The 27,903-nt window shown below is 37.6% G+C and overlaps 1 protein-coding gene across 11 annotated transcripts in view; it reads right to left on the bottom strand.

Moving 5' to 3' along the window:
- EHBP1 (EH domain binding protein 1) overlaps positions 1 to 27,903 on the bottom strand; it is a 225,622-nt gene that overhangs the window by 92,712 nt on the left and 105,007 nt on the right. For all 11 annotated transcript variants that reach the window (XM_075088343.1, XM_075088349.1, XM_075088353.1 and 8 more), the window contains 2 exons: positions 25,302 to 25,554; positions 18,553 to 18,739 (listed from right to left, as the gene is read on the bottom strand). In XM_075088343.1, coding sequence (XP_074944444.1) covers positions 18,553 to 18,739; positions 25,302 to 25,554 — 440 coding nt within the window. The remainder of the gene's footprint in view (positions 1 to 18,552; positions 18,740 to 25,301; positions 25,555 to 27,903) is intronic.

Raw genomic sequence — 27,903 nt, 5'->3', positions numbered from 1 at the left:
CCCCCATGGAATAACAGCCACTACTCAACGATTCAATAGCTTAATGAATGTAACAAGCCTGGCACAATCTGGAGCTTAATTTGCATGTAGTTTGAATATTTTTTTCTTTATTACTTTAATTTCAAAATAAAAATATATGTAAAAGTAACAGTAATTCAAGTGCCACTTGGCTTAACATATATTTTTCCAGGAATTCTTACACTATCCAAATTTGCTAATTGCTGGGACTCACGCAGCTAAAAGGAGAAATACATGTTAAATGAAAATACCTTTTTTGTTTTATAATACATAATTAACACAAGCTTTTCTAGCTTCAACACTGGCAAATCTATCCTCTTGAAAAATACACACATAATTTTCATGCTACAAATTAAATTTGGTGTGGTTATGCTTTTAGCACTCAACAAGTAAAAGCTTGTAAATGAAAAGCCGAAGCATAAAAGTATAGCAAGACTCATTTAAGAAATCAAAATCTTTGGGAAAGAGGAATTCTCTCCTGCAGACGTCAAGAAAAGCTGCTAGTAATTAAACATTGCTGTTGATTAACACTTTATTTTGGAAGTCCTTATTTAAGCAGATCGTGATATACAACTAATCTAATCACTGTACTTCATTCCCATATGATGCCTGCCTAATAATCACACAACAGTTGGAAACTGTCAAAATATTTTACAGCTCAATTGTAATTACCATCCAAGTCTAAGCATGCAGTAATTGGGTGCTAGCCATGTTCTAGGGGTGTTACAGCTATACACAGCAGTCAGTTCTTCTGTGTTTCATTTTTCACATGTGTAAATCTCCTGAATGATCCCCAGGATCTACTTCATAAAATTCTGAATTAAATATAGTATGTTGTCCGCAGAGATAGCTTTTTTTTCCCATTAATACAATATCGTGTTTACAGCAACGTTTTAAAAATTAGTTTAATATTTGGAACTACAGAATTTGTTCAGCAGCTCTTTTTTTTTTCTGGTTTAAATTCCCTAAAGTAAAAAAAAAATATATCTATATTGTCAGATAAGTAAAAAGTAAACAATTTTGAGCAAAATATTACATGGTAAATACTGTAATATTAAAAGCTTTGAGACAAACTGCTGATTTTTACTTCAAGGAACAAATTTTGCAGATCATAAATAGAGAAAATATTCCAAGCTGCTGACAAAGACAAAAAGTACTGCTACAATATGGTAACATGAGGAACTTGAAAGGGTTTTTAGTATGTACTATTATATATGTAATGAGCATAATACTCCTGAGTATTGTATACAGATGATAGCCCGATAGGTTTTCCTGAACAGACAACTCTATAGGGGCTTCTTATTGTTTAGCATTGGTATTTCTAAGGCAGTATCAGAGATACAGATTCATGATTCACTGGTCTTTCAACACTATTCAAATCATTAATCCATGCATTAACTGTGACTAACTCCACAGTGCAAGACAGACGACATCACAGGATCCCTATTACATTACTATCCAATGGATTAAAATCCTTAAGAGAAGTTATGCCTTTGAGCTGACAGGTTATAAATGCAAGGAAGTGCTACAATTTTAAGTGTCCTTTGGACTTAATTTACATTGTTGGGTTAAATAAAATTAAGCACTCTTGAAAGAAAGGCTCTCAATTGGTCCCAAGATGATGCAACACTTAACCTGCTTCTGGTGTGAGCTGTTAGACTCCAAATATTTGTCTGCAGACAGGACTAGGAAACACCTAGATGGAAAGGTTGCACCAGAAGACTTCAGTCTTCCAACCAGTAGTACCAGTGCTATTAGAAGGGGCTGTGGGGGAAGGTATTGGTAGCTCTCCCTTGGGTGGGGGAATGAGATGAGATTTATCAGAGGACCCCAAGGAGGGGAAAACATTTCAGCAGCACAAATACAGAAAACTCAGGCTCAAGCCTTGTTCATCATCTTTAACAAGTCTGATCATGCCCAGGCATTGCAATGTGTACAGCACTCATCATTCACACATCCCAGCCTCCTGCAATACTCTTCACTGCACGAGCACCTCAGGATAGGTGGAGGAGGGAAAAGAAGGGAGCCTTCATTCCTACACAGGAATTTCCATGCTTTGGGAAGTGTAAATTAGAGCATTACTACTAGTTTGACAGTAAGTTTGCTAATAAATGTGTAGCAACATATCTAATTGCATAACGAGAGATTAAATGATTGTGACAATCTTTGAAATGGGGAGACTGAAGAGAAAGCATACATAAGAGAGAGCTCTGGTAACATGGCAAACAACGTGTAGTTTTTAAACTTTCATAAATATACAAATATTTATACTTTGTTGATACTGCTCTAAATAAGCTTCCAGTGGCATCTACAAGGTTTGTTCCGAGTATGATTTCCAAGTTAGATGAGCTTCTAAAAATTAAAGTTATCCATAGGATGTCATCATAAAAACATGGGTTTTGAAGATTGCTAGGCAAGAGTTTGCAGCAGAAGCATGACCCAAGATGTGACTAGGAAACACGTATAGTAAGATCACTTGCCTAAGATCCACCTTACCTTTAAGTTGCACAGGAGTTCAAAGAGCAGTTCCGCCTACAGTTACAATAAAATTTACAGACAACCCAAATAGGAGTGCTAACAGGGGAAATGATGAGTTGACAAATATATAGTGTACATGTTACTTTAGTCATAGTGTAGTTTCTCAATAAGATACATTCACTTAAGTTTTTTCTCCTACCATACGTAAATACTTAAAAAGTAATTTTGCAATTATTTTTGTTATCTCCTGTTTATAAAACCTTGGCAGTGTAAGTGCTGCTACTGTTTCACAGCTATGCTGCATTCTAAGTTTTTTCAGTGCCTCCTGCAAATTTGCATGGGGACGAGGAGGGCACTGGACTCTCAAAAGGGGAGTTTACGTAAAGAGGATTGGTCTCCCAAGACCTCTTCTGCAGTCCATAGAGACAGGCTGTTTAGAAGACTCTTCAGAGCAGAAGTCTGACCTAGATGCTCCATGCTGGCCTTGGGAATGCTATCTCTGCCCACACATTATGGAAAACTCCAGAGACCTCTTATGTCCTAAATCAGACATGAGCAATATGGTTGTAGCTAACTTCACTATAAAAAGAGGTCAAAAGAGACATTCTTACAAAGCGGCATTTCTTAAAATTACAACTCATTGCCAAACTCACCAACTAGTTGAAAAGGAAAAAACAGAAAATGAGATCCTAGTAGGATCTGACCTGCCTCTTGCCCCATTTTTACTCAATAAATATGAAAATATCTCATCTTAAATGTATATTTTTTTAAAAAAAGTGGATCTATTTCTCATATAGTTCCCAAGCAGACATGCCTTTCCCAGCAGTATTCGCACCACTTGGCTAGGGCTCCACACAGAGCATATCACTCTTGCCAAAAGCGGCAAGGACAATGTTCAGGAATTTAAGGATGTAAAATTGCTAAAACCTGGCCAGAAAGTAGATGCCCAAATGATGTGCATGATCTTTCTTTACTCTTTTTCCCTGTATTGGACATGAAATATTGGTCAAGCAACCGTCTCAGACAGTGAAAGTGAGACAAGTGGTAATGGCAGGCAAATTACATGTCATCTGTGCACAAAAAAGAGAAAAAAATGCTCAGAACTCCAAATCTGGAGCCATGTATTTAATTTGTTTGGGGACCAGTCACAGCACTTGCTTCCTCCAAAAAAGGAAGGAAACATTCTTTTTAAAAAGATGAAAGTGCTCCAAAGCAAACCACATAATGTACTAGATGTTGAGTGTGTTCTCAGACTCTTTAAATACTTGCAAAAAAGACTGATTGTGCTTTTAAATCAACCAATTTTATGTCCAAGGAGACCAGAAATGGAAGAAAATTCCAGCAACCTGGAAGCTCTCATTGGAATTATTTTCTGGTCATTCCCTATTACTCCGTCACATTCTGGTTCTACATTTGAGAACAACAGTAAGTTCAATGCATTTGCAGAGAAAACTCCCTCCCTTGGAAACCGCTCAAAAGGATTTGTTTATTTTCCCTTTCCTTTTTTTTTTAATTATAATGGTAATATTCCATTAGCATTTTAAGTATTACGGTTTGTGTTTACATTTATAAGAATTTGAGCATTGAACCAATGTTTGGTTTGCTATAATTTTATACTTAAGCCTGTTGGTTGGGTTCTGGTCTACACACCCATGTCTCGAAACAAAGGATGAAGTCACATTACATTACTGAATCATTGCTGTCAATGAAAATCATGAAAGACTACTTACCAGTAGTACAGTGACACATATGGGTACTTTAGAAATGTATCAATTCTTCAGCATTACTTTCAAGCAATAAAACCAAAGCTTTTCGTGGAGTTCTTGACAGTACTTTGGCAACTTTATGGAAAAGGGTCACAGTGTTATTTAACATGGCCAAGTAATTAAGCAGATTCTAGGACAAAACTTTGACCATGATCTGCTAAGCCATCTCCATCAAATTACTATGTGAATTTACTTTTTAGAAAGTTTGCACACAGATAATAAAGGTACATTTGTTATATACTTTCGTATATAAAAAATAACCATATGTATTATAGTAACCAAAATACTGCTAAGTTTGTATATATACACACACAATGCAAATACACATACTCTGTCAATGAATTACTTTCATTACACTCCAGAAGCATAAAATACAAGGCAGCTAATCAGAAACAAAATGAAGAATACAAAAACATAACATGATTTTTATTTATAATTATTTCAGATGGCATAACGTTTTAGGATACTTTTAAAGCCTGATTAGCTGAGTTGGATTTCAAAGATCTATTTGCACTGAAACAAGCCAGGAAATGTGACCCTTGCAGAGGCTTTAAGAAGATCACAGTTCCTTGCCTCAGAGGTGTTGAAGTGAGGGTGAATGGAGATTTTGGCCGACCCACCAAAGAAAAAGACATTGTATTCTTACTTGTGGATTGCCTTTCAGAGACAGAAAAGACAACTAAGGAACTAGAAACTGCTCTAACCTGCCTCAGTTCATACTCATGGAAACTTGGATGAAAAGATTTCACTGCCCAGGAACTTGATTCAGGAGCAATTAAAGGACTTCAACTTCTTGTTGCCTTCAGTGAACCCTCCATTAAGTCTCATGAATTCCTAAAAAACCCAGGCATCTAACTGCAACCATCAAACTGTTATTTCAAAATGTATTTCTAAGTTTTTGCTCTTGTGAATATGACAGTCTTTCACACAACTGTGCATGAACAATCACAGCCAGCAGTTACGTATACATTCATGAGCTTAACACATAGGACAATGTCTGTGAAGCCACAGGAGAATAAAGGCTACTTTCTACAACCACAGTGGGCACAAACCCACTCAATTCAAATAGCAGTTATGTGCTCTTGGTGCTAAAGATGCCAGGCATGCATCAGAAGTTGTTCCTAGTCTCAAAATTAAACACCACAGCATCTTCACTAAGGTAACAAAAATTACTAATGAGGCCTCCAGCACCTAGAGCTGTCTTCTTTATGATATTTAATACCAGATGATGATTTTTAAAAATTTTTTTAAAACAGTGGGTAGCCCACAGCTCACCTCATCAAGTTCTGCTCTAAAGGAGCAGGGGAAGAGGCAGGATAAGCTGTATTAGACGATGTTTTACCATGCTACATCCTCTGAATCCAAATTATTTTTCTACAGAGAAAGACTGCCTTCTCAACAGTATAGCTCTCTAAAGTGTAGTGTAGGCATTTCATCAATGGGATTTCAATCAAGCTCTTAACTATTACAGTTGAACTTCTAATATATTAAGCTCACCAATATTTTTCATAACATTTCCAATATCATTACCTTAATTACTTTAGTTTCTGCCTAGCTCTTTAAAGCCCTTTCACTGAACTAGGGTACATGATTTCATTCACACTTTAAAAGCTTTTCCCATGCATGCTTTTCAAAGTTGATTTGTCTGAATTATACATATGAGCCATATTTAAAATTTGTGCATAAATCATTACTACAAACTATGAAGTACCATTTAGGGATTAACACAACTATCTACTAAACTGCAAAATAGCTCTTGTCAATAGTGAAACCAAGCAGGTTTCAAAGAACTGGTTGTATTTAAAAAGGAGGTAACGCTACACTTCTGCAATGTACAAAAATGTTCTCTAAATCTACGAAGAAAAAACATATGTATGTTCTATTTTTTATTGAGATGAAAATAAATTCAGTTTATCTAACAGGCACATAAAGCATAAAACTAATTAAGATATATCAGAAAGAGTTCTTGATTTAAATGTGCTTTTAACCTTTCCTTTTTCCTTTCTAGAACAACCTCTATGTAGAATGCCTGCACTGTATGCATTTTACATCCATCTATATGCTTGTGCATAGAATAAATTCAATAAAAAAAAATATTAGCAGGTTCTGGATTTTGTATTCAAATGGCCAATTCTCCAGAGAAGCATCATCTCCTTTTTCCCTATACTCTATTTACATACTTTAAAATAACTCAGAAAAAAATGTGAATCTAAACTATGTTACACCACACAAAACCCTCACATAGCTCATAAAGCAATAGTTGCAGTGAACAGACAGTTGTTCTGAAAGAGTAGAAAAAAAATATTTAACAGGAGACAGTGAGTCAAAAAAAACCTACAGGGAGCTTGACTTCAATAAAACCTGGGATTACTCAGTTCTTGCAGATTGTTTGCTATTTATTTTCTTTACTTTTATGAGGTGGGTGGTTTTTTTTTTTTAGGAAATTATTGTTTTCCCCCCTTTTTTTTGTCACCACAGACACTCCCTTTATGCAACCGTGCATCAACAATCCTCCCACGTTCAAAGTCGGCTACATCTGTTGCTCTTTCCCATTGTTGAAAATTCCTGCCTTAATCCTATTTGACTTTATTCATGCAAAGGTCATCCTGAATTCAACAAATGGAGGAGCGATAGCAAGCACACTGTTGAACATGGCTAAAAAATGCTGTTGTAGAACATGCAGCTAGTGTGCCGGCACTATCTCAGAAGTACTTGGTTTATTATGCAGCTTCTAGTTCTCATAGCTGTGTTGCAATAAAAATTGGCAACATATTTCTTGTAGGAACTCGGGAATACAACATTTCCTTCTAAGTGGCTTGACTCTCCTTAAAAAGATTTGCACTTAACTCGTATTTGCTAGTGATTATGTGTACGACATACACATATAATATTTGACTGTTTCACATGCCCTACGGCTTAGCTTCTGGCATACATGGCTTCCTTGTTTCTCCTGGTTTTTACTTTTCAGTATATCTAGCTTCACAAATCTATTTAATTAATTGGCCCATCTAAAACTAACAGTGATCACTATTTTAAATAAATGAGGCAAAATTCTGTCTAAAAATACTTTTACAAAACAGAGTAGAACAGCTAATACAAACACCTGGTTTTAGGGCCATCACCACCATTGACTGTATCACAGAAGCTATCTATTTTGGTTTTAGACTCATTTTTCTTCTCCAGCAACAACAAAAAAGCACATTGTGGCTCAAGACCTGTGATTCATTCCTATGCTTAAGTATCTGACCCAAACCAAAGAAAGATTGGCAGGAACAGTGAATTAGTAACCAAACCAAAGTTAACTGTCAGACTGATTTTTGGAGGGAAGATAATTTTTTTTAATATGTCCATAACTCATCATGACAGAAGCAAAGGAATATATATTCATACACACTTATTTCCAATTCGAGGTGCTTGCCAACCATGATGAACCAAACCCACCCTTCAGGCAAGCAGAGAAAACAGGCTATTGTTAGTCTCTCTCCTTCACGGAGTGCTTCGCTGAGGGCTCCAGACAGCACAGAATGCACACAACACTTTATCTAAACCAGCCCACAATAAAGCTCTATGTAATAGCTAAAAGTTAAACACTACAATAACACCAGTTTATTCAAATTGTGTTTAGCTCCTCATTAACTGTGAGGGAACTTTTGAAAGAGTCAAGTTTTCAATTTAAAAGCTGTCCAGTAATCTGCTTGTGTGGCTCTTATTAAAAAGCCTGATAATAAGGTATAAAAAAGGATAAGTTTTATCAGGTTTCTGTTGCAAAGTTTTTAAGGAATTTTGTTTTGATGGTAGTTTAAAAAAAAGAAAGAAGCATTCCTTCTTTCTTCTACCATTTAAAGAGCAAAGCTTGAACTAAACAGGAGTAATAGTCTGTGAAGCCAAGCATGTGAATCAAAGCTCTCCACGTCCTATGAAAAGGTTAACATGAATGGCAGGAAGGTGGCTTTCCTCCGGTACCTACACCAGGAGCCTGCAGCTCCACACTCCTCTGCCTGCCTCCTCCTAGCTCCCTTCTGCCGTAGGGGTGAAGGCAAGTAACTTAAAGGAAACAAAATAAAAGGCCCTCATGACAGGTAAGAATTTTCAGATTACATTTCCCAGAAGCTAGCCCAGATCATGCTTCGAGCTAACCTAATGCAGTTGTTTTTCAAACACTTTGGCAGGCCACGGCCGCCTCGCCTGACCGGCAGTGTTTGTACCTAATCCGGCTTGTCCTCTGAGAGAGAAGCTAAATAGTGCCATGAAAGCGTTGACATTTAGGAACTGCAGCGCTCCAGAAACTTTAATGCTCTGGGCAGCTCCTAACTTCTTCCTTGCATTTATGCACCTAAGGGATATTTAAAAGACAGATTTCAGGCAAATAACTTTGACACTTTCATGAGGAGACCAGTCCCTTCCAGATCCCGCAGAAATGGGTGCAACGAGACACTCGTCTCAAAGGCAACAACAGAATCCAGCACACACTCCCTGCTCTCCCTCCAGAGATCCCCTGTTTTCACTTTCTCCACCTCTTTCTCTCTCATCTGGACCTCAAAGTAGTTGATTCACCTCTTAAAGTAGGAAGCTACAGCCCAGAAAAGGCAGCGGGGTTACTCCCACCACACAAAGGTCATCCCTCCTCTGACCTCCGCAACCTTGAAGCAGTTCCTGGATCAGGATGTATGTCTTATTTGAGCAACCCTGCACTTGTTGGTAAGACAGACTCTTGGATACTTCATTCAAGGAAACTGAAAGGTTTATATAAATCATCACATACATTTACATGGGAAACATTAAAGAAATTCTAGTATTAGTGTCATTTTTTGAATAAAATGTGAAAGCAGTATTTTTTTGTTACGGTTTGCCTATATGCAATGGTGCTGGCATTTTAGTGGCACATAGCAACAATATTCGCCTTTACTTCGTCACACAATGCACTCTATGCCTGTTGGTTTTTTCAGTTTCCACCAGAGATGGATTTTCTTCTCACAGAATGGTGCACAAATTTAAACTCCCAAGATAAAATAAAGCATATAAAAATACTGACATTACGTATCTAAAGTGCACATTTTTCCACAAGAAGTACTATTTTATGACAACAAATCTGCGCACTGTAATTTGTAAATGTAAGTTAAATATAAAAATATTAGAAGTGAGGCTTTGAATGTCATAACACTGGTTAAATTACCAAACCTTATTTGCACAGACGCTTTGCGGAAGTGCTAACTGGTGCAGCCCAGAACTGCTGCAGACACTGACAATGTTTCCATCCATTTCAGTAGGAAATACACTGCACCAATAATGCAGAAATACCTTACAGAGCAGTTATGAAAATTGCAGAGGAGGCCAAGCATTTATCATCCTGCAAATTATGTGTATTAATTTGCAATGAAAAATATTTTTCCAGGACAACCCTGGAGACCTGTTATCTGCATCCCCACTACTAAAAAAGATCTAAAGAAGAAACAGTGAAACACTTAAAGTAGCAGCACTTATAGTTGCCAAATCAAGTGTTCAGAAGTTGGGATATTACAGAATTATGGTTACATATGCAGTGTTAATTAGTACCCTTTGTATATCTGCATTGAGATACAATCTTTAAGCGTACTTCTTCCCCTAGAGTTCTCCCTCATGCAGAGCACTCAACAAACATCCTCACTGAATGGAACTACACAGTATTCTTAATTCTTTGTCCTCGTGCCTCATCTGCTGCACACTCCCTGCACCTCGAACCGAACATGGTATCATTAATCTCATCAAAGGGCTTTTCTAAAATACCACAAAGATGAACACTGGAATCTAGAAGATTCAACATTTAATCTTCCAGACATTCTTGTGAGGTAGCAGTCCATTTAACCGAAGAAAAAGTGAGGTCCACAAAAAAACCCAACTCCAAATTACTGGAAGCTGTTGCTTTTTGAGTCCTCAGTCTGAACCACCTAAGACCTGATGTTACAGAGAACTGCTTGTTTTATTATACTTCATGTGCCACAAAACAGCACTCTTTCAGCTGCATGGCATTTGAGTCAAGCCAATAACTCTGCTAATTTATCGTGGTTGTATCAAGCTGGGAACTTAAAAAAAACCACCACAGTCCAAAATCCGGTTCAAGATATTAGCTTAGCACCACATAACTAATTCATGACAGAGGAAAAGATAATATTCACCATTCCTGGACAGCATAAGATCACTTAATTGTCAGAGAAAGCAGTGCCTTTCCACTGTCCCTTGTCTCAAACAGCACACAACCTGGACTAGTTCCCTGTGTAACAATATGTATGGTCCTGCATGAGTCGTGAGCTCTGCAGAAAGACCTGCATGTGATGATGTGTTTCTATGTAGATACCACTCTGGCTTCTTGCTGTATGTGCTTGAAAATAAGATTAGGTGAGAAGTGAGGGGCTGAGGTTGGGGAGAGTTCAGCTTTGCTTCCAAACCTGTACATAACTCCTGCTACAGGAACATGTGAGTAAATTATCAACTTCTCTGGTTTTAAACCTTAAATTCTGAAGGAAGTACCTCTCTTAGAGGTAATGTGACTATAGAACAGCACCTAAATATTTTTTACAGTAGTTTGACTATCTTGCGGCTAGAAAATGGGTACTAAATACTTCCATCAGAACAGCAGAAAGCAGCAGATAGAACAAGGAAGGGCTTGGTTTCATCTACACTCTTGGTGTCTAAAAATTAACTCCTGTTGGCACCAGTCATGGGAATAGTATGAAGACAACAGATACCAGCCTCCTCCAACTCACATTCACAAAGCCACCTGCAAGGAGGAGGGAATGAAGCAAGGCTGCAGAGAAACAAAACCTGGTACATTTCTAACACTGACAACTGCTACAGTAAAACCACTCAGGCAAAACAAGCAATGCCCAACTAAGAAAGAATTAATCACTTTGGTAGCCTAAGGAGACCAGTCATAAAAGCATGAATCTCAAACACTTCCATAAAGTATCAGATGTACTCTTTTGGGTCCTAACGGATAGCAAGAAGATGTCCCTCCTGCTGGTCTCTTTTCTGACTGCTCATGGATAGATTATCACATGTTACACACCACTTTTGTACCAGTTTTTACAAAATCTCTAATTAAATAGGTAGAGCAAAGCAAAGGATCTACATTTTGCTGAACAACTTTGTCCATCAATGCTCCTACTCTATATCCATTCTCCTATTCACGTGCAGTCATGCTTGCAGGTTGAAGGGAGAAAGAGCTTTCGAAACATCTTCCCATTTTTTCCTGTCCAGTTATGGGTCTGTACTTTACGTCATATACACAAGAGTCTGTAAATATTCAGGGACAATTAAACTCACCAACTTTAAATGCCTATCAATTAGTTGGTCAAGTCTAACTCATCTTAGCAAGGGAGGGAACCAGACACCTCTAGGAATTTTATATTTGTATATATAAAGATATTTAAAAATTATATATAAGTATATAAATATATGCTTTATGTAATATAACATTATATTATAAATATATATATATTTATATAAATCTAGATGCCTTTACCTGAGGCCGTTGGGTGACTCAATCTCAAAATGGGATCCATTCTATTGAGGGCCAGTCCTGGGAATTCTTACTCACACAAGCAGTCAATAAAACTGCTAACCGCTGCTGCATATTACTGAAACACTAAATTTTCTCCACAATATGCACTTGTATTTGTTTTATTGTTTGTCCTGGTTTTGGTGCTACAGAGGGAGGCAGTAATCTCCAATCATTATGGTTCCAAGATAGAAAGCAGGCTGAGAAACACCATGGAATGAAAGCCCATTTTGCCTAAAAAGATGTAATTTGTAGAAGTCCATCTTTAAAAGCCTGCACTTGCAGTTGAGCTTCAAAACAGACTGTACTAATTTTAACATTCTCTGCCTTCAACAGTTTGTTTTTTTTTTTTTACAAATATGGCCTACAGATAAGAAATTAGGTAATTTTATCTCAAAAACCACTAGTATATATGCACATATGTGCGTGTATGTATATAAAATGCTTTTCCCATTTACAGAGAAATTAGCAAATGTTCTGGTCACCAACGAAACAGAAATACATGAAACAGTACTAGATGTTGTAATAATTAGCTATCTGATACTTTGCAATGATATACTGCATCCCTACTCCATTTGCATAAACAGTGACCCCTTCATTAACAAATCATTTGACTTGCACAAAACTAGTAAAAACAGAGAACAAAAGACTTTAGTTTTCTTATACTGACAAAGTAACTGCATTTAGTACTTCCTGGCAGTACTAGTGTAAGTACTGTTGCATCATTAGAACCTGCAGCTGCTGTGAGCAACTAAAACCCCAAACCAGCAAACTGCCGAGACACTAAGGATACATTGCCTAGCATAGTAATGACTATGCTACCACTGAAAGGGACTGTCCTGCGGTGTTCCTGTGTCAGTGTTGTGCTCCTGGTACTTTCATAACTCACAGTTCGTACTGGTGCTGGCACAAGATGGGGCAGGCAAGGTGGGAACTCAAGAAGTCAGGATAGGGACTGAATGCAATGCAGTAAATCCAAACCCTGAAGCATGCAGTAGTTGAGGACAAGCAGAAGATACTCTTTGGCCCATACCTTCAGCAAAATAGAAAAATACTACACTTGCATTTGAAAGGGAACAGTTCATTCCTTATTCTAGCACATGTTCTGATGAGGTTGTTTTATGTCCAAACATAAAGGAGTGCCTTTTTTGCAGAAGTCCATAACAGTAGATACCTTAAAATTCTGTCCACTACCTCCTAAGTCTTCCTTGGGCTTGACGAACTATCTATCTGCATAGGAAATGACAAAGATCTCATGCAAATGAGCTGCACAACTCCTCTGCAGCTAATGTGAAGCTGGAAAGGAGCAAAGTCATTAAAGAAGATGTTCCACAGAGCCAGGAAGTCCTTATGCGAATGGACACCTGAGTCACTTTTGACACCAAGAGATAATGAGTGATCTTTGTCTAATGTTTGAAGTTCCATGTAATTTCTCCTCTTGGCTGCATTACTGCGTCTGTGTTTTAAGATGAGCTCTTCCTACTGTTCAGTTACATAAGGTTGATAATGCCAAGGTAAATAGAAGTGGAAAAAGTGAGCAATGGGAGACTATGGCATCTCTGAGACCTTGGAGAGTTACTTTCCTCCCCTTCCACTAAACAGAAGCACTGCAGATACATAATAGATTACAAAGGATACTGGATGGAGATGGGTTATTACATATCCTGCAGAAAAAGGATTCTGTATTTCTTCATGTTTTCTATAAATATGTTCCATTAGAACTTAAAGAGTTAGCTTGCCTGGCATGAGAGAGCAGATTATCACTGGGCATGCAAAACAATTCATTTTGCTTTAAAAAAGGAAGAGAAAGCTTAAAAAAGGACAGTGACAACCAGAAACATTATTGGCTTTGAACTATTATGTGAATGTGTATTCTCCTTTTCTGCCAATGTAAGAGGCTATCACAAGCTCTCATCTACAAGCAACAAAATCAATGCCTATGTTTTCATGACTATCAGCAACACAGTGACTTTCATAAATATGAGAATGGCATATACATTAATATGACAAACTTAAGCTTACTTATCATCCCATTCTGGTGCTATACACTTTCATTGGTTCCCAGCTGTAATTAAAAAACCAAGAACAGGTTCAAAAAGCATCCTGTGGTCTGATATCAATTCTATGTCTGTTCACAGAATCATGTATTGTCAGAGAAACATCTAATGCCAAGACTGGAGTGCAGCAACTTCATTTACTGAGATATTCTGGGTAGTCTAGTAGGAAGCTGTGAGATGGAGATCTCTGTGAGCTACCAAAGCCCAGGCTGACAACTAGTCCAATGCTCCTGCAAATAGCCACTGAAGATGTTCAGAAGCTCTACGACACAGTCCTGGGCAACTGACTCTAAGTGGCCCTCTTGAGCTGGGGAGGTGGATCAGATGACCTCCAGAGGTCCCTTCCCACCTCAACCCCTCTAAGAACAATGTGAACAATGCGCAGAGAGAGGTATGTTGGAAATGGCGAAAGAGGCGACAGCAGCTGGGATGATCTTACAGCAGCTAAAGAAGTGGATGTGCCTGTCCCCTGTGCAGAATTAATATGAAAGGGGCAAGACTCAATCACTAGTGCTCATGAGCTCAGCCAACCCCACATAGACTAAAACCCTCAGGGGGGCAGGCAGATTCAGCCTCATTTGCACTCTTTTCTCACATCTGAAATTTGTTAAGGAATGGTAAGAGGACACCAAATAAGGCAACCACTTTGGGGACAAAAGAGGCTAAAGGCAAGCCCTGCAGCAGTGGGAGACACTGTTATGGTTGTAACTGCTTCAGGCACATGTACACCATATGGCTGAGAACAATCATTTCAAGGCAAAAATAAAAGTTAAATACTGTCGGTATTTGGTATCATCACTTGTTTTTGTGACCAACGATCACAAATAATTTCCCGGGCAGTAAGTTTTTATGTCAGGCCTCCAACCAGATCTCATTCTTCCATTTTCATGGCTATTAAAGTTAATGCCTATTTATTAGTCTCATATTCTATCTTCACCGGTCATGGAGTTCTTGAAAGTTAACACCAACTCATGACTCCACCCTGGAGAATCTGCTTTATTCTGGGGATACCAGGCATGATGTTAGATACCACCAAATCAGAAAATGCTTTCTGGAATTTTCTGCCTGGTTTTACATGAAACTTTTACACCAAATTATCTTGTAGAACATACATCTCTGAACAAAGGAACCAGAAGGAGTTTGGGTTTTGTGGCATCAGGAATAATAGGGGTAATTAACTGTGGATATGATTCTAGGAAAATCTAGAAATAGTATTCAGCTGTTAAAAGACCACACAACTGCCTTAAAAGAGGGCCTTTTGCAATTCACTTAGATGCATTATTTTAAGTGGATTCTCAAATGAGACATGTCTGAGACTACTAACCGCTAAAAATTAATTTGTTTATTCTTCTCTTTCATTACCACAGACACTGCTGTTATAAATTAAGAAACATACACACACAGAAAAAAAAAATCGTGTGTGGGAAGTCAGATATCCCTCAGGTGAGAAACACCTTCCACCACTACTTGGGTAATGGTAGTGTTGGATTCAGGCTATGATGTTTCAACAGCAAACACAATTGCACTTCTGTGAAAGTGTTCCTATATGCTGGATGCCAACACTAGAAGGCTCATTGCAGCTGAACACTGAATGAAGCAATTTTGGTGTCCAGCTGTACCTTAGGGATTTGATTTTGGGGCATATACTTAGGAAAATATCAACCTTTCTTGCCTTACTTTTAATCTGGTATTTAAATGCCTAGGAACTTCACTACAGTTTTCAACATCTAAAATTTTTCTTTTTAGCAGGGTAATATAATTTCAAGTATTTGGAACCTGTATCTTCAGTAGGAATCTGTCATGTGTCAAACAATCTTTCAGGAGCAATTTCCACCTAATAAACTTGAGAATATATAGATGCCAATAACACCATTTGTATTTTTTGTGTTCAGCAAATGTGATAAACATCATTAGCATGTGAAGGAAAATGAGCTCCAAATACTGTCAAAGTTGCAGTAGCATTTTTGGTTTTTTTTTCCCCCCCTAAACTCTAAAGTTGTAATACTAATGCTGTGTTTGTGTAGTCTAAAGATTAGCATTTCTGCTCTGCAGACATTTCCTATGAAGACAACCAAGACAGGGAACTGAACATGTCAGGACACTTAGGTTCTGGTCAGAATTGCAGCATAGGCTTTCCGTGCACAGCAAACTTGGACAAAACAGAGTACAGTACGTTATTTAACCTCCCTTTACCTAAATTTACCTCCATGGGACTATTCCCCCTACATAAGGGTGTGTGCTAAATTCATGTTTGTATAGTGTCTACACCTTTTGATGGGAGTTTTTTCAGATTTGCTAAACATTGTCACTATTATTGAGTAATAAACAAACAAGTTATTTGTGCCAACAGTCCAAGTCCTGCCTGGGCACTATTTTGTACTATAGTGTGAGGAAATAGTTTCATTTTCTTTTCTTTCTTTTAAATGCCAGTACTTTTCCAAATTTCAAAAAGCATTCCAAGTAAAGTGCTTTTGATTTAACATTATTAGATCACCTTAGAGTAAAAAAAGCACAGAAAGAAAACCTGTGCTTACAGAAAGCTTTCCGAATTGCAAGTGACTGTACAATATTTTAAGACACCCAGTCAGCAAAACTTTCCACGCTAGCTGTAATATAATAAACCAGGACACTGCACGTGCTTTGACACCTTCCCTAATGGTCTCCTATCCTCCAAAATGCTGTTAAAAATATTAAAGCTTTCTGTACCAGAGAAGGTCAGCATAGAGCTCCATTTTCCCCCCTAGCCCTAATGAATATCAAAGTTTCAGCACTTGGACCTTTGCTGATCTCAGCTGTGCCTCAGCATCAGTGGCAGAGAGGCGGGTTGCAAACAGGTAAGTGCCAAAATATTTGGGAACCGATATCCTGCGTAAGAGTAGGAACTAGCGGATTGTGTTCATAACAATGGGGTCTTCTCAGTGACTTCAGTCCTGCATCTTTTCTTTATCAATTTCAGCTTTCAGACAATCTAAAACTTAGTCTGGGGTGGACAAAACCAACGACAGTCAAATGTAGCAGTGATATGTTATTTCAGTATAATGATAAAGCAGTGACATAGATGCAGACCTGTAAAAAAACCTCCCAATGAGCAATGGGGACACAACCTCCATCAAGTGAGCTGATAAAATCTCCTCCACAGATGTCTCTTCTCTGCCTGGTAGTACCAGAATGCTTTACTTTGGCCACTTTGCTGTGACCTGAGGGCTGGACTCCACCAGAAATCAAATAATGTGTAAAATTTTCAGAGAACCTCCAGCGAACAGGATCAAACCCCATCTCAGCGCATTATAAAACTGCTACCCTCTGATTTAATATTTCTCTGGTTGTGGTTTTGCATATTAAAAGCAACTTGTGAATTGTGCTTGTGGCCTTACTATGTTGTTTTATTTTGCTATGAGCAGTCACAGATTAGATTTCTGGTCTCATACTCTTTACCCTGACTGAGTGGTAAAACGACAGCAAGATCAGAGCCTGGGGGGACAAGGACATGTCAGCAACCTGGCTGCGTAATTAAGCAATAAAATGATAGGTATGACAAGCAGTTTCATTCAATTCTTAAAGTACAGCAGCTCCAATACAAGGCAAAACAGACGATAATATGCACAAAGTGGGAGAGATGTGCTGGAAGGTAAACCTTCTGACCTCATCTTCCTACCCTTCAAAACAAGCGTTCGGCATGTACCAAATTCATTTTTAAGAAAGGCCCATTAACGTGCACTATTAAATGCTTATTTCGTTTAAAAAAGCACAAGTGGTGCTAACTGCTGAAACGCTAGAGCTGAAATTCACACCAACAGAAGTTAGCTGTCATAATTCTAAAACACCTATGCTGCATGCTGCCCTCTTCAACAGAAGTTATCTCTCATAATTCTAAAATACCTATGCTGCATGCTGCCCTCTTCAACAGAAGTTATCTCTCATAATTCTAAAATACCTATACTGCATGCTGCCCTCTTCAACAGAAGTTATCTCACATCTTCCCTTGACAAACACAGATGTATGTGCATATGTAAGTATGCTTAGTCTCAACGTTCCTAATAAACAGTTAATCTGATTTAAAGTAGACTTTTTAAAAAAAAATTACTTCGACATACGGATGGAATGGGAAATATATAAATCCCAGTACAAATAAACAGTATCCAGTACTAAGCTCTTAAAACCCAGATTTATGATAGAAATGTGGAGTCACACTCTTCATCAGGGGCAAAGCTTAGCAGCATTACAATAGATCAAGACAAAGTATTGTTCAACATTATTTCCTCCCTTCTTGATGGTGTATCCAGCTGTCCTGTAACACTGAATTGAATTGTAACACAAAATGTGGAATTGCAAAAGAAAAAGACTCCATTAGAATAAGAATTAAAACCTAAAACCTGTATTCTCATCAGAGTTGGACAATTTATTCAATTACGGTTGGACTTGATGATCTTAAAGGTCTTTCTAACCTAAATGATTCTATAATTCTATAATTTGTTACTACAAGAATCTTTTATTTGAAACTGCAGTTGCTGTTACTGTTGTCATTACAAGCTCCTACTGCTGCTCTCTCCCTATGAACCAGCAAGTGAACAGAGATGAGCCAACACCTTATTAAGTATAAGCAAAGCTTTTAAGATGGCCTGCAGAAATAAGGGATGCCTACAATACACATAAAGGTACTGTTAATGACAAAGACAAAATTTTGATATGGAAAACTTACCTTAGGAGAAGAAGAAAGCTCCCTTGATACAGGAATAGCCGACATGTTCTCATTCACGCCTGTCTCTGTCTTTGGCAAGAGGTTTGGTGGTTCAGGAGCCTTCCTTTTAATCTTCTTTTCTGGTTCTTGCAGCGGAGCAACTTTACTTAAAGCAGGGCTTGATTTCGGTTCATAAAATGGATTTGATCTAATTAAAAGAAGGGGAACATATTTCTTTGCTATCTCCTTGGAATTAAAACCAAAAATAAGACCTGTTTAGAGAAGCCAATGACTAAAATGCTTTTGTTATCCCATGTAAAGATATGTGTTGCCTTTACATGCTTTTAGATACTACTTTTTCATACAATCAAAAAGTGAGTTGCAACAGTTAAAACTGCATTAGGTCAGAATTTCCATAAATTTTATAAAGTCCTCTAAATTACAGAAGTTTTGTCAATTGCATAAAGTTAACTCTTCAATTATACTTAGCTATCTATCAAAGAGTGACCTGATTTACAGACAAGCTCAATACCAACAAATTTGAGTGAAGTTCCTGGCTGTTTAATATTCTAATGAACAGAATAAAGAATGCTTCTTTACAACAGAGTTAAGAATCATGCCACTTCTACATGCATACTTCAACGTGGCTTTAGAGACCTCACTCTTGGCTGTCCAAGTCTGAAAATTTTGGGCTCCGTAGGTACACAATCCACATTGATGTATTTTAAACTCTGATGCACACAAGCTTTTTAAGAATACTCTCTGGATAAGAGAACAGTGTAAGACAACCACAGCTGACTTGTGTATAACTCTCTGCGGATACAAGTAGCCATCATCTATCCATTTTGAAAGTGCTTTTTATAACTAAACCTCATTTAAGAAAAAAAATAAACATTTCCCACCAGGTGGATGCAGTCCAAAGAATTATTATTCTTAACTCTGACATTACATTCCAACTCCGCATTTGTTCCACCCTAAGGAAATACTTCCACAGCATTTCCAAATTTTATCTATTAGTTTGATATATCAAATACCAATCAATAATATATCAAACAATGGCTTCTGCTACGCACTTAGAAGAGCCAGCAATTTTCTATCCTGCTAAGGATACTTATGGGAATCTTCTTTGCACTGGATTATTTTATTAATAATCTTTGCTTTTCGTATTTTGCAATCCAAAACTGGATGGAAACTGACACGTTAATTGATTCCTTTCTAGTCCATACTTCCTCTGCAAGATATATTTATCACATATGTCAAACTATGTTTATGTAACTACGTCACTGCAATTTCCAAAAATCTATCTGCATACAGTTATATAAAGAGTAACTAATCATAACAAATAACCTCAGTCTGTTGAATTCAACTCTAGATGGAAACAATAACGCATAGAGCATTAGACAAGAGCTTACCTAGCTAGATCCACTTACAAACTTCTCAGGATGAGAGTCATGAGCTAGTGCACACTGGTTTTAAACAACTACAACAGCAAAATTTGGGCATAAGTGAAAAACCAACTATTCATCGAGTTTCCTTTCACACCACACCAAATTTCTCTCAGTATGGTGTACTTTTAGTATGAAAATATGTCTTCCAGTCTCACGGACTGAATCTAGAATTTATTTTAATGCAGTTTACCATCATCCTCTTTTCACTGAGAAATGACAAGCAATTAATAATCCACATGGCAGAAATAAGTCTCCTTATGAAAGGCAAAGTTTACTGAAGCACATAAGTGAAGACCGGGCACAAAACCTCCAGACCTTTCTAAGAATCTGCTGCTGCTTGTTGTAGAGAAAGAGATCTCAATCCAGATACTTAAGCAAAAGATAAGACTAACACTAAAATAACTCATCTGCTGACTGAAGGCAACTTTCAGGTGTTCCCACTTTACTGCCCATCAAGCACAAACCCACCAGTGCAACCAAAACAAAAGACAAAATCAAAATAATGTTAAATAGAAATGGATGGGTGTTTTCCATGGGAGGCAGTAGAAAAGGGAAGGTATTCATGCTGGAGTGGAGAATGCACCAGCTGTCAGTAGCTCTAATTTAGCTGACAGCACAGCTCAGCTGTCTTCAAACACCAGAAAGTTCAAAGGGAGGTGAAAATGAAGATAAAAGAGATAAAGACAGAAGAACAATGCATTCTACAGGAGTGCACAAGGTCTTCTTTAATTCAACAAGTCAGCCTTCTGAACAACCAACAGACACAGCATGTTTGGCAGTAATTTACCTCCGTGTATTTGTAATGTGTTAAAATGAATTTGGTGTGAGGGAAAAAAACCCCACACCTTATCAATGAGAATTAAAGAGTTCAGGAGAACCACCTTTTGAATATTTATGCTCCAGAATTGTGTGCCCTGTGTGCATAATCGTGAAGAATTGTACCCTACTGCATGCACCAGAAGGAAGTGCTATAAGGAGAGACGTGATTGCCTTTTTTCCCCAGAGAAGAACTTGCTTGAAAGCCAGAGTAAATGCTCACATTTTGGTCATAGTATGTGCAGAACACACACACACAGGCACACACACCCCTTTCCACCTTTCTCTGCACGCACCCCCCCCCCCCCCCCCACACACACACACCCCCACCCCCCTTTCCACCTTTCTCTGCACTGCTTTTAGTTGGTCTTACAAATATTGAGAAAGATTTTTGAAAAATTAATTAAACAAACAAAAAAAAACCCCCAACCCTCATTCTTGCCTTAAGAGGCATTTTGAAGTCATGGGGCTCTGATATATATAGCAGAGTTTGGTCCAACACCTTCCACATGGCTACACAAGAAACTAAGCACAGGAAAAGTCTGGCTGAAAAAAGCCTTAGCTGAAAAAATACTAAAGCACTTTTCTCTGAGATCAGGTCCCATACTTTTTGCTTCTGTGAAGCTATTCAATTGATCCATGCAATATGATTTGCCTAAAGAGATACTGAACTGTCCACCAAAAAAAAAACCAAACCCCAAACCTGACAAACTACCTGGCATTAAGCTGTCACTGGCAGTGTGGTGGCTTGTGGCTTCTTGTGCAACAGGCAGCTTCAATAGATTGCAACTTGATAGTCTTTCCAATTAGACAGCATTATTCTAAGCCATGCAATGATTAACGAGATAAGAAGCCACAGAGCCAAATAATATCTGAAAGCAAGTTTTATTCTGACCAGTTTAAAAATTATTTTGATCAGTGTTACTGTTTAACTGAAAAAAAGTCAACATTTTAATGACAAAAAACAAAGCTGTCAGTGTGGCAGGGTTAGAAGATGAGGCAATATTACCAATCAGAAGTACTAAGGTTAAAAGCATTATACTTTAAGTAGTTGTGAGCTATGCTATTTTCAAATAAATAAACTTAACTTAGCAAGGCGTGCTGTTCTTTATGAACAGGCAGCCACCTACCATTTTGATTTTAACGTATAAAACTGAAAAAGGCAAAAGCAGAATTTTACACTAACATTCAAATGCCCAAACTAACAAAAGGAAAATGTGTTTCTTATCTCAAGCTAGGTATGAGAATTTAGCCAGAGGAAGTATGTTTTGAGAGCGTAGTTTTACAACAGAATATATGCACTGGATCATCTAAGTCCCTCTCTACCACGCAACACGTCATTATGCTTACACTTGTGACTATGCTTTGCTTATGTGTTGTGAAATCTTATGTTATCTTCGCAACCATTAGTGAAATATGTTTCAATTAAGCCAATTACCCAAGGTAAATCCTTCACAGAGGCACAGTGAGGGTAAGTACCTTTTCCAAGATTACAACAACAGTCTGTTACAAAACTGGAGTCAGAGTTCAGCTCTTGGGGCACTTTGTGTAAGCTCTGAGTCCAGAATCAGAAATAGGGATCTGCCAGAGTAGAGTGGGACAAGGGTCCTGATGCTAACTGATGTGTCCACTTTCCAACGACACATCATCGCGTTTCACACAAAATACAGGAGGAAAATGCCAAGTGTTGCATTAAGTGAACTCCGGTGAAACGTTTAAGACACAGGGATAAAAATGCATTGTATCTCCTGAGTGACAGTAAACATCTTTCAGGAGCCTTCTATTTCTCATGCCTTCCATCTATCAGGTTCAAAACCACTCCTGGGGAAAGCACAAGGGTAGTGTTAGTCAAAAATGATTAAAAACTACCCAAAACAAAACAGAAAAAAACAAATCAAAAGACAGATGTTAGGACAGAGATTGAAAATAATATGCAAAATTTCTAATGCCATGATATGACTCAGTTGTTCAGTCTTGTCTTGAATATACTGCTCAGGCCAAGTCAACGCATCTTAAAATAGATACATAGCAGAAGAAATAACAGGGCCCAGAGACACGCGGTGAAAATGATTAGAGAGATGAAGACACTTCTGTATGAAGAGAGATCGAAAAAGTTAGCACCCTTTAACTCAGACAAGTGACAAGTAATGGTGAACATGCTAGAGAGATACAACACAGCAACTGTTTACGGCAGATAAATCCAATACTACTAACTGTTGTTTTGATAAGCCAGCAGAAGAGTCAATGTATGGGACTAGAAAGGTAACTTATTTACAATCAATAAAAGGAACCACATTTCATGTAAGATCTCATTTCTTTGTGGAACTCTGCCACAAATTTACACTGAAGCCTAGACTTTAATAGGATTTGGAAGAAGATTTGCCACTTATGTAGATAATAAAAGCATCAATATTCGCACTGGATAAGCAACAATACACATCCGGACATAAACCCTCATGATTTAGGGCACACAAAACCTACCAACTGGCATTGCCTATGAAAATCTTTCCTTTGGTGCTCACCATACCACACCTTAGCAGAAACTTTCTACTGAAAAATTTGAAAATTTATGGCATGAGGTAAGGCATAATAGTGCTTGTAGACGTGAGCTCGCATCACAAGTCCTGTGTTCCTAGGCTGGAGTTTTACTCAAGAGCATTACAGTATAAAGATTCAAAGGTTCCCCTTGCTGCACTTCTACCCATATTGGGTAGAAGATTTAACAAATTTAATTTCTACCCATATTGGACAGTAGATTTAACAAACGGTTTCTATGTCTTTTTCAATAACATGGTGCTCCTGTAACCTGGCAGGAAAACGTGGAGAGGAAGCTATTTTGGGGGTCAGGACATAACAAACTTATGTAAAAGACATAAAAAACTATTTTACAGTGCTTTTTGACTCCTTATCCTTCCATCTTTCCATGGGACATTTCTTTTATAATGAAAACACAGATAAGATTTATGTTCAAGTAGAATCCACCTATGGGGATTTTATTTTTATCCTTGAAAAAAATATAAAGGAATAAAGCCAATGGGGTCATTAAAATAAGAAGGTGGCTGTGGTAAACAACAACAACAAAAAAAAAAAACCCAAAAAAACCTAGAGAAATCTACAGTCCAGTACACAGGAAAAACAAGGCTCCCTGTTACAACACTGCTGCAAGCCCATTTGGTACAGATTTGCTTAGGGTGGAAATGTGAGTATAAATATAAAACACAGAAAATTCTTCACTTGCCCATTCATGTAGCTTTTGCTTTTTCTGCTCTTCTCCTTAGTCTTTGCTGTCCTTTATACCCATATCTTTGTGGCTGTAAAGAAGTATACATAGTTCTTTGTGGCTGTAAAGAAGTATACATAGTTCTTCTCCCTGCCGATTCTGGTGATCAGCAAAATGATCAAGGATGCCTTGTATGACTGTCAACAGTGTGATCACACTGTGCTCTGAAGGCACAGCAGCCAGTGCTGATTGTTCAGGCAGTGCCCTGATAAATGGATTTGGCAGAGACATGTTCCCCAATGCCTTTTTTTTTTCCACAGAACAAACAACAAATCCATGGCCAGAGAGCTTTAAAAGGAAAAAACCCTGCAGACTCCTTTATACATTTCTATTAGAGTGCATGGGAATCCTTCAATTTCCTAGAACACAGCTATAAACAGAGAAATGTAAAGATGATGATATGACACCTGCATTAATATTAAATATGAAAGCAATGCAAATGTCATGCTGTGATAAATCTCATTAAATAATGTAAAATTAAATGTTAATTACAGTTGTTGTCTGTGAAATTGCTCGTATGTAATCACCATAAACTGTCTTATGAGTGGTGTGGTTGGTGACTAATGACCACAAACACGGAGCAAGTATATACCTTCAAACCTCTCAAGCCGCACAGCTATTGCAAAAGGCTCTCACTCCTTGTTAGGTTTCTATACTATAATACAAGGCAGTCAGTGTGATTTTATAAAAGTTTTATATGTGGTTATGATAAAAGAAACAACCTAAGAAAGTGCATATGGTGTTATCTTTCCCATATAGAGATTCAATTTTATGAGACTCTCAAAAATGGGCTATGCAGGCTGCAAAATACTCTGTTTTTACATACTGTACCAATATAAAATACACTCTCCATTATAATTTTAAAAACTGTTATTTTATGTAGTAAAAATAATGGCAAAAAGGCAGGAGGGACCAGGCCCTGCTGCTCCTTAATCTTTGGCTCATTTACAATTGTCAGGGCATGAAGTGCCAAAAAGTATCCAGACTTGTTCCCTATCAAGTAACTTGCTATCAGTGAGGCAAAGAAAAGTTTCCTAATTGATCATGTTCAGCTGAATAGCATGACTTGGGGGTATGGTGTTTCCTGCTGCTGAGCTGCCCAAGCATCAGTCTGTCCTAAGGAGGTGATTAAGGATAACCATGGTTGAACCCAATATACCTCAAGATTAAGCCAGGGATCCCACTAATGCTGCCAAAGCTGCTGAAAGATGAAGAATCATACTTACTCATCTAGTTCTTCCTCTTCAGCTTTAGAGGTATCTGCATAGAGGTATTTGCTCATATCCACTGGTCTGATGTTCTTCCTTTTTGCAGGTTGTGGAGGAGAATCTCTTACAGTTACAAATGTTTCAGGCTCAGGATCTGGCTCATCAAATGGGTTCAGGTACTCTGGCGCATCTTCATCCTTGAAGGGATTGTAATTGTCAGCATAGAAACTTTCTTCTGGCTTTGAAGATGAAGCTATTTCAGGGTCCGGTTCTACCAAATAACAAAAAATCATTAAACAGATTTAACATAGAAAAAATTTGAAACTATTTCATCAGATCTTTATATTTTGAAGGCTTATGACAACGTCTGCTTCTTAACTCTCAATACATAAAGTCCTAGCCTTAGATGAATTTTCACACTTTATTTATTTACAGAGTAACCTTGTTTATTCAAAAATAGGTCCTTCAAAAGTGCATTTCATCTAGAGTATACTGAATAGGTTTCATTTTCTCACTTACTAAAGCTCTTTCAACCTATATAGTTATTAGTTTTCTTATTTGTCGTATAAATGGTATCGCAAAAGATTTTAAAATTTTCCCAAGCTATTAGCTAATACAATCCTAACAAAATGTTCTTAATTATTTATTTGAGCTTTTAGTAAAGAAACAAGATATCCTGTATTTTATAATAAAATTACTTTTACTGGATATTACAAATGGTGATAGCAAGTAGGTGGTCTTTTCATTTCTTAAAATGACAGAACTGAAGATCATTTATTAGGTGAGACCAGTAATTACATTTCAAAACATATTGTCACTGCTAACTGCTCCTGGTAACAATACATAGCCTAACAGTAAAAACGAATTTAAATTAACCCTAAAGAGACAGATAATCAAATTGCTCATCTATTACTTGGGCTGTGCAACAAAAAGTTATTAGCAACCTGGAGCTACATGCAGTTCTGTAGGGTAACAGAAGCTACAGAAAGAACATTACACAAAAGTGAATGACTGCTGGATATTTAATAATACAAATCCCCATACAGCAATACAACATTTCTTACAAAGCCACTTAGTAATGCTAATCTTACTCTTCCTGCAGCATCAAATGATCAGAAGCTCAGTTCAATATTGGATTTGAGGTACTTTCAAAATCTATGCAAAAACGAACTTCAATGGAGTGTCATTAAAAACTAATTTTCAATAACCACTCCCACATTATTATTAACAAAAAGCGTTTCTTTTTCAGATGTATGGTTACTAAATTGAACAAAGCATACCTTTTAGCTTTAAAAGAGAAACTCAAAGTTATTTATAGCAAGACTTTAAAAAATAAAAAGATGGAGTTCCAAGAGTGTTTGTCACTAAACTTATTCGGGAAGACAAAATCACTAGTCATACAACTAACAAGGGGAAGGGGCAGCAAAAGAAACAGCACTGTCTTTACTTGGTTTTGGATGGATGAGGTACTGAAGTTGCTAATCCTGGTGAACTGATAGAAAATGTAAGTGTTCTCTGCCAGTAAACTTTCAGTTCTCCCTGTCTCCAGCCATTAGGGCAACCCAAGGTGATAGAAAGCCCTACCTCACGCAGTGTGACTGACTATGATCTACAATTTGAACAAGAGCCACTCCTAGTTGGACAGGAATATGGTCCCCAGATGCAGGTAGCAGCTTCACCCATCTACGCATTGGAGTACTCATCAGTCACTAGACCAGGACACAGGCTTGGAGCAGGAAAGGGTTTAGTCCTTCTCAGAACAACTGAAGCCTACCATGGCCTGGAAGGATTTCATTTGAGGAAGAACCTTACATTTCTAGTGTTCTTCTTGGTTCTGCACTTCACATTTGAACCTCAAAGACTATGTTATCATATTGCCTTCTACACTGTTTCTAAGGGTCTTTTTCTGAAGTGATGGATCATTTCTCTACAGTCAGAAAGTAGAAATCAAATGCGTTTGGCTGGAATAACAGAATAAATTAATCAAAATCTTACTTAAGCCCAAAGTGAGCCCTCAGGAGTTAAATCATTCCTCTGAGATTGAGGGTGAGTTCAGCTGGGTGAAACAAAATAAAATTGTACTTTGCCAGACAATACTGCAGGTTTTAACTAGTAGACACACTTACAACTACACACAGTGCTTGCGCCTGTGGGATTTCCCTATGGTGATTATTCAGAAAATTACTTTAAAACAATCCTTTAATTCCAGGTAAGGTTTGCAGTTTCTTATTCCCTTAGCAATGTGGTCCAACTTAGCATTAAAGAAGCAACATATACAGTACATGTATGTCTTTTATGTATCTCATAAGTTCTTATATTTAACTTGCATTTCAGAATGCAGCTAACACTGTTTCAAGTCAAAAACTGAAGTGAAAAAGGAGACTGAGGAGTGTAAACCAGACAATGCACTGAAATGGGATGAGACAAAGGTTAAGTGAGATCGCAAGAAGTTATTATTATGCTTAATGGTCAGTCTTTACACTATCAAAAATGTGTTTTAAAAAGAACTAATTAATCAAAAACCTTGTGACTAACAGTAAAAAAACAAATAATCAGGGTTGCAATAATAGTCTTAGCTAAACCTAAACAAGATGTTCTGTTACTGTTTAAACTGTTTAAG

Source organism: Phalacrocorax aristotelis, chromosome 3 (genome assembly GCF_949628215.1).
Source record: "Phalacrocorax aristotelis chromosome 3, bGulAri2.1, whole genome shotgun sequence".
Taxonomy (NCBI): Eukaryota; Metazoa; Chordata; class Aves; order Suliformes; family Phalacrocoracidae; genus Phalacrocorax; species Phalacrocorax aristotelis.
Note: the sequence above shows the minus strand (reverse complement) of the source record. Positions and strands in the feature narration are given on the sequence as shown.